Below are 11,804 nucleotides of genomic sequence, written 5' to 3'. Positions count from 1 at the left end.
TCGGGTTTTCCACTGTATTACGTCACTATTTTGATCGAAGGCACTCCTAACGTCAGTTAGTAATGTAAACAGCAGTAGTCGCAGCAGTTGCAGGTGACCCGAGACGTAACCACAGACAACACAGAGACGAGTGTCACTAGGTGCAGATACCGGCATGATTTCAACGTAATGTGATTTTTTTTTCTTGTTTTCTATATACAGTTGCTATTTTATATGTACTGAGTTGAAGGTTCAGTGACTGTAATGAAAAGTGTGTGAGATTTCAGGCACAGTTGCTACCTTTAGCTTGCTAACGGTGGCTAGTTAGCCTGTTTTTTGTTAGCAAGCCATGGAAAGTTATCCAAGTGATGGCTAGCTAGCTGCAATTCGTTTGATGCATCTAGCTGCTTGAAAACAACTCTGGAGAATTACCTCGCGTGTAAATCAAATTATTTTATTTGTTGTTACTTATTTTCATGATTGTGCCAACTTTAAACTTAAAGGGTTAGCGGTTTAATCTTCCTTAAGTGGTTGTTATACGATTGGTGCACCGCTTGTTAGCTGTAAGCTGTCAGTCACTATCAAAGCATAATGGTATCGCTAGGTAACGTTAGCCGGCTTGCCAGATAGATAGGGTTGCATTTTAAGAACATTCTTATCGGATCTGTATTGACTATGTGTGAACTTTGGTTAGTGCGATACTGTAGCGCCAATAAGTTCCACACAAATATTGTCAGATAAACGTTACTTGTAAACAAACTTAAGGTAACGCTAGCGGGCGGTGCTATTTAGCCAACTTGCTATTGTAGCTAGAAGCTAGGTCGCCGAACAACACAGCTGACGTTAGCATTCTTTAAAGCTACTAGTTAGCCAGCTACATAGATCTAGCTGCTACAGGCCGTAGATCTCACTGCATTGGCTGTGCTGAACACAAATAGTGGGTTTCGGTTTTGATGTCATGAACGACAAGTGTTTTAATAACTTGTGTAGTTTTAAAGTACGCATGTATGTAGTGTTTTGGCACATGGTTTTGTCATTTTTAATTAAGTTGACATCTAGTTGTCTGGCGTTTGTTAACTAGTGGCACAAGTTCCTGGAAACAGCCAAGTGAAAATACGTTCCACCATCTTGTTCATTAGCTAGTTACACACGGACCCGGTTTCTCAAGACGACGTGATCTGTCAGTCTTTCCAAACACCATCTGCCAAATAACCACCACGTCCGATGTTGACAGAAAGCAGGTAAGATCTCAAAATCCAAATCTTAGTCGTAAAATGTGCGATATCGTCAACGTTATGTCCTTGTTCAGTTATGACATGGCATCACCTGTTGTGGTTAAATTTAGTGAATCGCTGGCAGTTACTTATGGCTAATCGACTTGGAATTACGCAATAGCTGTCAATATCAATTTGGATTACGGCAATGGTGATGTAACTCGGTATGGTTGCACTTGTATCCGAATAGATCATTTCGAGGTGCTGCTAGCTAACGTTACCATTGCAGATAAAACTGTATCAAGGAGGCGCAGTGTTACTTGGTCTACACACCAACCCAATGTCTTTTGCTATTTTTAGGCAGCCTGACTAACCCCGATATGAGCTCTATCTGTGGTAATGCAATTGTGCACTAAGATTTTGGGTGATACAAAATTAACCCGGTCAGGATATTTTTTGCCGTACTAGCTGAGTCATTGCCTTCGATATGAAGGCACTCACAGAGCGGAGTGAATGGTGACTAACTGCCTGCAAGCAAGCCATGTTCTATCATAACTAGAATGACTACACGATGTTGTATAAGCAGTTTATTTAGCGCTTGAACGTTAAAGGCCGGTGTTCCAAAGGCGTTAGCCGGCGTCACCGGCTGGTTGGCTGGCTCGCTCATCATTCCCAACCATGTTTGCAGATATGACAGAAAGGCACAGTATTTGTACCTGCCTGCCATGTATTTCAAGCTTATACTGTTAACGGAATAACCAAATAAAGAATGTAGGAGGATATTTGACTAATATACTCAGCCTATGTGAGGGTGTGTAGAGTCAAGTGCTTTTAACGCCAGTGACTTCTGAGTTCAGTCAGTTCACTCCCTGCAATTTCCATATACCCTTTTGTATTGTACTATGCCCCCCCTCCCCACTCATCTCATCAGCCCAATAACATCAGTCTGTGAGTCAAGCAAAGGATACGGAATGCTACAGTGTCATGTTTTTTTTTGTGTGTCCTTCTTCAAGTATAGTCTGCTCAAATTCATGTAAGCTTAACATTATCTTAGTGTGTAAGGGACCCTTGGTTTTGGAAATAAACTTGCTTAATTTCTCATTATTCTGTTGGTATGTCGGTAACCCACCATGTTTTTATCCTAAAACCTTTGCACAAATCTTCTTACTATTCCCTTTTTTTTTAAAACTGCTAACAGAATGCGTGGTTTTGGTTTCATACTGGATAAGAATTGAACAGTGATCTCTACATGGGTTCTAGGCTTAACCCTTCTGGTGCACTTGCATTTCACATATTCACTGCCTTATGAATTCTTTCTTGTGTGTGTGTGTGTGTGTGCGCGTGTGTGTGTGTTTGTGTGCGTGCGTGCGTGTGTGTGTGTGTGTGCGTGCGTGCGTGTGTGTGCATGTGTGTGTGCGTGTGTGTGTGCGTGTGTGTGTGTGTGTGTGTGTGTGCGTGCGTGTGAGTGTGTTTTAAACCCCTACAGGAAGCGCAGGCGAAGCAGTGACAGTGAAGGCGGTCAAGTCCTCCCCCAGGCGAAGAGGCCTGGCGGGGGCAACGCCCTTCTGCCCGACCTGGGGCGTGACGCCTGGGACTCAGAGGTACGAGAGCCGCTCTATCACCTGCCACCTGTTCACACCGCACGCGCTTATGCCGTTTATATTACGGCTGCGCTACCTGTTGATTCCACCGCACCCACCGCACGCGCTTATGGCGTTTATGTTACGGCTGCGTTACCTGCTGATTTCACCGCTGCATATGTGCCGTTTATATTACGGCTGTGCTACCTGTTGATTCCACCGCACGCGCTTATGGCGTTTATGTTACGGCTGCGCTACCTGTTGATTTCACCGCTGCATATGTGCCGTTTATATTACGGCTGTGCTACCTGTTGATTCCACCGCACGCGCTTATGGCGTTTATGTTACGGCTGCGCTACCTGTTGATTTCACCGCTGCATATGTGCCATTTATGTTATGGCTGCGTTACCTGCTGATTTCACCGCTGCATATGTGCCGTTTATGTTATGGCTGCGTTACCTGTTGATTTCACCGCTGCATATGTGCCGTTTATGTTATGGCTGCGTTACCTGTTGATTTCACCGCTGCATATGTGGCGTTAATGTTATGGCTGCTTTGCTGGCCAATTTCGCCTTTGTGTATGTGGCGTTTATGTTATGGCTGCGTTACCTGACGATTTCACTGCTGTATGTGGCGTTTATGTTACGGCTGTGTTACCTGCCGATTTTGCCCCCAATGTTAACAGGTTAGATTAGAACATTCACATTGCATGATGGGCGTGGCTCAGGTGTAGCTTGTACTGTGCTGCAGCTGCGAGTCATCTATTTAGAGCTTTGGCATGGAGACGATTTTTTTCATGTGCGAAGAAAGCCACAAATAATCCAGTGGATCAAACTAGAAAGATGTAAGGTTGAGTCTAGGAGCGCTGCAGCAGTAACGAATGTGAACACACACATGTAACCGAACTTCAGCAGTAACGTATCAGCAACTTAGATGTAACATTTCAGCAATGTAGATGTAATGTATGGTAGTGGTAGGCAATATGAAACAGACCTCTTTCAGCAATGCTACACTACATGGTCTGCAAAATCAGCAAAAACAAAGTCCATCAGATTTCTGAGATTGTGGCCGATTCAGACTGCCTCTGTTCCGTGGCTGCTGCGTCGCATTTCACGTGAGCGTTCATACGAGAAACGTCTCTTATATCTGCTGCGGCCAGTCTGCCTATTAAAGCACGCTTTTGCAGCGCTGCTCGAGCCGCGTGCCTAACGGCTCCCACACACAGCTGCGTTCCGTCAACGCATTCCAGTGGGTGTTCCCGACGGTAGCTATGCAAATGACTTGAAGTAAAACCGTAATGTGATTGGTTGGTGCCGTCCGTAGATTGGCTTGATTGGCCGGTGCAGCAACAGCTGAACTACTCAACGCGAGCAGCGGGAGAAACTCGACGCGACGGACCCACAATTCAGTTCGGCAACGGATCACGTGAGCCCATTTAAAGTGAATGGGATGCGTCTCCAGCAACGCGATGCACGCAGCTGTGTGTGGGAGCTGTAAGACGTGCGTGTCACGCAGGCAGTGTGCACGCTCTAACCTGTTAATGCGCGTGAAGAAATGAAAACGGACAGGTAGCGCAGCTACCATGCACTCGCCACGCATCCGCTGTGAATCGGGCGTTAGCCACTACACTACCACCGCACCTAAAATGTTCTGAAGGTGGTCGGGGAACCCTCGGTTAACATGGGCTAGGTCCATTAGATTCCTCTCTGGCTCTCTTGGGCAGCCGTGGCCTGCTGGTTAGGGCTTAAGGCTTGTAACCGAAGGGTTGCCGGTTCGATCCCCGACCAGTAGAAAAAATGTGGGCGGGGAAATGGTTGAGCACTGCTCTCCTGTGCCCATATCCACGGCTGAAGTGCCCTTGAGCAAGGCACCTAACCCCTCACTGCTCCCCGAGCGCCGCTGTAGCAAGGCAGCTCTCTGCTCTGGGTTAGTGTGTGCTTCACCTCACTGTATGTTCACTGTGTGCTGTGTGTGTAATTCACGGATTGGGATAAATGAGACCAAATTTCCCTCACGGGATCAAGAGAGTATATACTTATACAATCTGTGGTCAGTCAGTCATCAGTGGAGCTGAGGCTCGGTTGAACAAATCCCTGCCGTTGATAATCATAATTTTGATTAAAGTAATGATGCCACAGATACCCAGAATTCATGTTCAGGATGTCCACAAAAGACCATAGAACAGTGGGGCCAGGAAATGCCGCCTGGCTCACAAAGACCACCATGCCAGAACAGCCCTTCATATTGCTACACAGGCCTGGTAGATCGGCCTAATAGAAAATGCTGAGAAATGCTGAGGAATGTAGATTTGCTAATGAACAGCATTCAACTCTCAATCTGTCTGCATCAAAGTTCACTTCCGATTGTCAGTTATATTTCCCTTTATGTATATGATGGTGAGAGTATATGAAGTCAGTCTCTTTTTTTTGTTGTTGCTTGTTTTCTCCTGGGAATGCACAATACTCATATTGTGACACAACTGGGGCATTTGTGTTAAATGGTGAGGTGTTATATTCCCTAGTTGTGTCACAATATGTTAAATGGTGAAGTGTCATGTGTTTACCCTGTCTGTGTTGTTATACCAATGAAGGCCTGACATGTTGTACTCACTGAAGGACAGCTTCCCTATGGGGACATTAAAGTACCTATACTATACCAATCCATACATTGAGTTTGAAATGAAATGCCCTCCTCCTGTTTGTGTGCAGTCGTCCAGCAGCGACAGCAGCGGCATCAGCAGCCCAGAGCGTCTGGCAGGAGCCAGTGGCGGCAGCAGCAGCAGCAGCAGTAGTCTCGGCAGCATGAAGGCCTTCGGCGCGGACGGCAGCGGCCGAGGGAACTACATTACCCAGGCTCCCTGCAGCCCGGCGACCTCCTCGAACCCGGGCGACGAGCCGCTGCACGCCATGAGCTACCACGACATCAACCGCGTCCTGCGGGAGGCCCACTTCGCCAGCCTGAGGACCAGGAGCCACCCGGGCGCCACATGACTGCCCGCCGCCGCTGCCCCCCTCCGCCTGCCCACCCAACCCCCACGCCAGTCAACCCCTCATGGGCATTAAACAGCAGCCAGGCCCCCTCTGAGGACCGACTGGAGGGACATCATGGGTACTTTTCCACCTCTGCCCGACCACCATCACCCCCTAGCACGTCCACCTCCACCTCCACATCCACCCTGTCCCACTCCATGCACACACCATGTTAAGTGTGGTTGTGTGTGTGTGTGAGAGAGTGAAAGAGTTAGTGTGAGTGAACTACCTTTCTGTGGCTTGACTACTTTGCCCCCCCCCCCCCCCCCCCCCCCCCCCAATCTCCCCACTCTTCCTATAATTTTTTTTAACATGTCCATATGTGAGGGGGGGGGGGGGGGGGTTGACCTTTTTTGTGTGTTGGATATTGTATCCACTTGGGTGCTACATAAAAGAAAAAGAAAAATGAGAATGACGCTTGCAATAATAAGTCTACATGTTTATTTCAGCAGTTTTCTTGCCCAGGCTAGTAAACTCAATGCAATGGAAAATCTTGAAGTGAACTGGTAGAACTGGTATTGACATTAGACACGATTAACTTCTTTTGTCAGTGGGTCTGCAGCTTGCCATAAGGTAACTATTACACAGATGAGGAGAGTTTCAGAAATGTTTGGGCAATATCAACATGGAGTACACACAGGTAAGGAGAATTTTGGAATTGTTTGACAAGATCAACATAGGAATTGGATTTGGTTCCTCCTTTGGTTCTCCTGCTTGATTCTCCTGTTGAACAGCCTAGGCAAGCTAAAGAGGGCCCTTATTTCGTCAACAGGAACAAAAATCGCCTCACTGAGGGACCTCAATACTGTATGCACCTCAGAAGCGCACACACAAACATGTAGTCTCCGTTTCATGAACCTCCCATTACCCCCCCCCCCCCCCCCCCCCCACACCTCCTCTTCTCCCATCCATGATGGTGTGTTTGCGTTTCCCCTTTTAAAACGGAGAAACAGGGATTTTTAGCTGTCGTGGCGGACTGCTTTCAGAAAATGACCAAAAAAAAAAAAAAAACTAAACGAAAAAGAAGCAAAAAAAAATAAATAAATAAAAAAAGCAGTGTTCCACTTTAGTGTCTCGAGCCAGCCTAGGAGATGAAAGCACAGGTGACAGACCGACAGACAGACAGACAGACAAGACAGAAAGACAGACAGACATATCCTATACTCTCAGGCTGGGGCGGGGGGGAATGCCCTCCTGTCTAAGGTGCCATGAAGCCGAAACACTGGCAGAACTTTTATTTTATTATTTTCTTTGACGGGGGTTTGTGGAGGGGGGAGGGGGGGGGTTTGAGCTGCACTTTGGTTCACGGGAAGGGGGTGGGGGTGGCGGGGTTGGGATGGATCTTTTGTGAGGGTCCCGGTGACCCAAACAATGCCAGGACGGGTGAATGCGGAGGGGGGGGGGGTTGGTGGGGGACGGTGCGGAGAGAGTGGACCGCTCTTGAATATCATGACTCACCTGTAGACGCTGGGCAAACCGTCTCAGCACTGAGTTTGGGTCTGAGTGCAGAGCCAGAGAGAGAGAGAGAGCAAGAGAGTAACGAAAATATAGAAAATTACTCAGGCAGCCCGGGGTCAGTGGGTTTCTGCTCTTGTAACTAGACACATGCATATATTTCCCCTATGGACAGGACACCCCTGTCCACCCCACTATAATTAGCCTGGCCCTGAATAGAACTCTCCGGTGGTCCACAGGCACCCCAGCAACGCCACCACACGCCTCTAGTGTACATTCTCCTGGGGTTTCACCATGCTTCGCAAGCGCCATTAGTCAGAACTGGTTGGTTTGAAAACATTTCTTTTATTTTTGTTTTTAAGTGACGGGCGCACTAGGATAGAGTAAGGGGAAGGGGGTGACATTGTTGACATGATGCAACACCTTGTTGTGAGTGGACAACGGTGTTTTGGGAGAGAAATAATCTAGTGTAGATTCCTCTGACCCTCCCAAAGAAGTAAAAAAAAAAAGAGAGCGCGAGAGAAGGGATGTGAAGGGGGAGCTGGATCTTAAGATGAGACAGTTATTCTTATCTGGAGGAAGACCTTTGCTACTGAACAAGCATGTTCAGACCATGTTTCTACAGAGGTCCAAAGCATAAGGGGTCTTAATGCAGCTTTTCCTAGGGTAGACAGATGAATTAGACCTGCAATACTGATGTAATTCTCCAGGCTTGATGTGAAACGGTCTCCACTAACACGACTGCCATTCTATGCATGCTGTTCTTGTTGTGCATTTCTGTACCATTTCCAAGACAAGACCACAGAAATGAAAAAATTGAATGCGAAACGACAACACGACGAATACAACGAAACTGTACAGAAAGCATAGCGGGATAATGCCATTCATTCCTCAGAATTACATTGTTATTGGCCCGTGTCATGTTTTTTTTTATTTTTATTTTTATTTGGCTCCCTTAAAAATAATGCTGCACACACAGCACCCTCCCAGTCTCAAGTAGCCTGTGTGTGTGTGTGTGGACAGACGCTGACCTGTAGAGACGGGCGTTTCTTTAGTGAGTGTGTGTGTGAGGGCCTACACCCATTCTCTCCACCTGTCTCTCCTTCACTGCCTGCCTCCCTCTCTCCCTCTGTCCCTCTCTGCTGTTAAGATCAACTCCAAACACTGTGGTCTGTTCCCCAGGAAAGACTTGATCAGCTTTAGATGAGAGTTTGTTTTTTTCATTACTACAATCGTCATGATATTTTTTTGTATACAGAATTGTACATTACCTATAATAGTAAATATACAATAATTTTTCTGTTGTTGTTTTTTGATCATTATTATTTTTTGGAGATCTTCCTTACATTATGGAGAATTAAAATGTTTTGTTTTTAATTTTGAGGTTCTGCGTGATTTTATTCCCTCAACATACCTGCAAAGGAAAAAAAAAAAACAACAACCTCTACAACTCATTGTTTACAACAGATGTAATGTTACTGACAAAGAGCTTTCCACCTTCTCTGGATTGTTTAATGACACCGTGAGGTTAAGTTTTTCTGGTTTACAGACATGTGAAAGCATGACATGTTTTTGCTGAAGTGGATAAAGCCTCAACCTGTTTCATAGACATATTATGTAATTTATCACAACACTTCAAACACACAGGGGAACCATCAGAGAAACACACAAACACAACAGTCGCACATCAGTTACATTAAGAGACGTCGTTATTGAGGCTATCCATTCCAACATTACAACCTTCTTGCCTGCCCAGCAAACACAACCTTTAGGGAACGTCCCCTAAAGGTTCTCTGAAGGTAATACCTTTAGGGAACCTTTCAGGTAAGGTTCCCTAAACATATTACCTTCAGAGAACCTTTAGGGAACTTTCAGGGAAGGTTCCCTAAAGGTATTACCTTTAGGGAACGTTCCCTAAAGGTATTATTGTACCTTCAGAGAACCTTTAGGGAATGTTCCCTAAAGGTATATGTGTTTTCTGGGTGGTAAGCTGATGTGCTTACAGTTTGGGCTTTTGCCATGCATCAAGGAAGATCACACACACTTTAAAACACAGGCCTCATCTGTACGTTGGAACAAGGTGAAATAACCAGCTGCGAGTTGCAGATTTTGCATACTGTAGGTTTCAGATAACGGAAGACTTGAAAGTAAGTATGTGAGAACCACGTGCGCACCAACCACCAACCCTCCAACCACACTCAAACAACAATGCACTCTGTGATATTGCACTAAACAGTCTGTGTGGAGGGGACACCATTTAAAGACATGCAGGAACCGCTCAACAAACATTGGTAGCTGCAGGAGAATGGGAGGTAAAGGATGAAAGCCATGCCTTACAGTAATTTAGAGTGACACGCGACACTTTTCTCATCTGTCAGAGGCAAATCCTCTTCACTCACATTTCACTTTGTAGCCTTGCGTGAAACGAACGGGCTTTAAGACTTCTAGTGGCCACAAGTGTTTAAAGATGCAATATGAAGTTTTTAGGCTGGTCACAGAATTGTTTCTAGACCTGTCATATTGGCATATCTTTGTAGGAAGGAGAGAGGAAGACATCAGAAAAATGTGCAATGGTCTCTTAATTTTTTCCAGAGCATGTTCAAATGTCTTGATACCTGATGTGTTAGTCTTTTAAATATTTTAGTTATGAATTTAGCTATGATTATAAAAAAATGCAATAAAAAAAGACAGAAACCATAATCAAAATACAGATTCAGAGAACCTTTCAGATTAAATAGAACAATTTGAACACTGTCTTTTAATTATGCTTCTGTAATTTTACTATCAAACCATTGTGTTTTGGAGGCGGCACAAAAAACTTCATATTGTACCCGTGAAAACAGAGTGAACAGCTGTTAAAGGATTTGTGAGACAGGAAACTCAATCTCTGGGTACCCTGAGAATAAAGGGCAAGACAAACAACATACCTCTAACCTGAATGAAATTGCACCTGATAACATTTTTGATAAAGATAATATTTTGAAAAAAAAAAAAAACAACAGAAATATCAAAATGAAGCATCAAAGTTCCAAGAAATGACTAGCAGCATTGTTTAAAAAAGGTGTAATCAGTGCAAAATCGGGTTAGTTGCTTTAGTGTTCGCTTCTATGCTGCCTTGCCTCCTTAGAGGCCAAGCTGGCTGTAGGTACCAAAGAATATGAATCTCACTTCAATACTATTTACACACTCTGTGGTAAAATGGGTGATGCGTTGACAAAGTAAGGATCATACGTTAAGGAAGGAGAAAGCAGACCGATCTTGTAGGCGATCTTGCTGTCTAAGGTCACCACTAGCTTGGACAATACTGGTGTCTCTGTCTGAATCGGAATGCTGAGACAGAACAAATTCTGATTCAAGTTCTGGTTCTGCCTCCTCCATCTCCACAGATGGGTTCTCCGTTGTCGTGGCAACCGACAGATCCATGCCAACAGAAGCTGTCTCCAGGAGCTGTGGAGGAGGCCTTGCTCTGTTTACCAACTCCATGCCACTAAACAGCGACAGTCTACCCAGAGTAGGTGAGGAGGAGGCGGGGGGCAAAACCTCACACGCCTCCCTCTCCTCACCACCAGGGCCTGGCTCTGGCTCTGACCCCTCCAGCCTGGACTCGAGCTCCGCATACCCTGACTCTGGAGGGCTTTCCTTGGGCCCCTCAGTCGGGTCAAGTGGCCCTCTTCCCAAGCCCGCTATCCGGTTCTGATCACTGAGGGGGCTCCTTGAAGGCCTAGTTGGTGGTTCTGGTTCTGGTTCCTCGTGCGGTCCTGGTTCCAGTTGGGGTTCTGGCTCCTGGTGAGGGTTGGATGTGGCAGGGGACCCCGTGATGGGGCTGGGGTGTAGGACACCGTCGGTGAGGGAGGGTCTGGGAAGCGGTGACTGGGCAGTGAGGCTGGGGCTGTCCGTGGCCAAGGACGGCAGGTTATGTCGTATTTGACCTGCCAAGAGAGCCTCAAACTGCCTCAGGAGCTGTGAAGGGTCAAAGTTAATTCTTAATACCATTGCTGATAACCGGTACAAAATACCCACGTAATTATTAAACAGAAGGCTTCTCTTAACCATAGTCAATTTGCATGAGAATGAATATCTAATATCTACATTATGAGAGGAGCAAAAGATGATCTAGCAAGACCATACAAAAATGGCTCGATGGTGTTTTAAGCCCCCATCGTCAACTTCAAGGCACCTAACCCTAACTTTAACCTTAACCCTAACCAACCCTAGTGCCTTCCATGCAGCGCTGCCTGGAAGACGACATTGGGGGCTTAAATTGAGCAGTGACATTTATCCTTGTTTTATATTATGTTCACGCTACAGGATTTGTGCTAACTGTGTCAACGGCATCAGTCAAAAACAGAGAAGACACATACAAAAATCAATAAATTCTCAATAAATTCTCAATATCAATAAATTCTGTTTAGGGTTCTGTCGGACCTTGGTGGCTTTGTTGGTGACAGGCCCAGGTGTTCCTTGGCTGAGCTGGGCGAGGCGCTTGTGGGTGACACTGTAGATCTGCTCCAATGACAGCAGGTCTGATGACATGAGGCATGCCAATG

The 11,804-nt window shown here is 45.9% G+C and overlaps 2 protein-coding genes across 6 annotated transcripts in view; one reads left to right on the top strand and one right to left on the bottom strand.

The window, feature by feature from the left end:
* Nucleotides 1-17: 17 nt before the first annotated feature.
* si:dkey-21c1.1 (protein FAM104A-like) lies at nt 18-8,634 on the top strand. Of its 4 annotated transcripts, none has more exons than XM_042082089.1 (4): nt 29-165; nt 1,061-1,220; nt 2,680-2,794; nt 5,482-8,634. In XM_042082089.1, the coding sequence occupies exons 2-4, from the start codon at nt 1,204-1,206 to the stop codon at nt 5,761-5,763; spliced, it is 414 nt and encodes a 137-aa protein (XP_041938023.1). In that variant the 5' UTR covers nt 29-165; nt 1,061-1,203; the 3' UTR covers nt 5,764-8,634. The 4 variants fall into 4 exon arrangements, with proteins under 4 accessions (XP_041938025.1, XP_041938023.1, XP_041938022.1 ...); XM_042082088.1 differs by having other exon boundaries at nt 37-165; nt 1,119-1,220; XM_042082090.1 differs by having other exon boundaries at nt 87-140; nt 1,119-1,220.
* Nucleotides 8,635-8,727: 93 nt separating this feature from the next.
* Nucleotides 8,728-11,804, bottom strand: part of tepsin (TEPSIN adaptor related protein complex 4 accessory protein) — a 9,985-nt gene continuing 6,908 nt past the window's right edge. Inside the window, exons 12-14 of one of the 2 annotated variants that reach the window (XR_006027023.1) lie at nt 11,683-11,804; nt 9,190-11,217; nt 8,728-9,155 (exon numbers count right to left, since the gene is read on the bottom strand). The exon at nt 11,683-11,804 is cut by the window's right edge and continues 13 nt beyond it. Coding sequence is in view for 1 of the 2 variants with exons in the window: in XM_042082085.1 (XP_041938019.1) it covers nt 10,483-11,217; nt 11,683-11,804 (857 nt within the window). In the remaining variant the exon portion in view is untranslated. Of the gene's footprint in view, nt 11,218-11,682 lie in introns of both variants that reach the window. The other variant, XM_042082085.1, reaches the window with a different exon arrangement.

The sequence above is a fragment of the Alosa sapidissima genome, chromosome 24 (assembly GCF_018492685.1).
Source record: "Alosa sapidissima isolate fAloSap1 chromosome 24, fAloSap1.pri, whole genome shotgun sequence".
Taxonomy (NCBI): Eukaryota; Metazoa; Chordata; class Actinopteri; order Clupeiformes; family Clupeidae; genus Alosa; species Alosa sapidissima.
The sequence above is the reverse complement of the archived record's forward strand: the minus strand, read 5'-3'. Positions and strand labels throughout refer to the sequence as shown.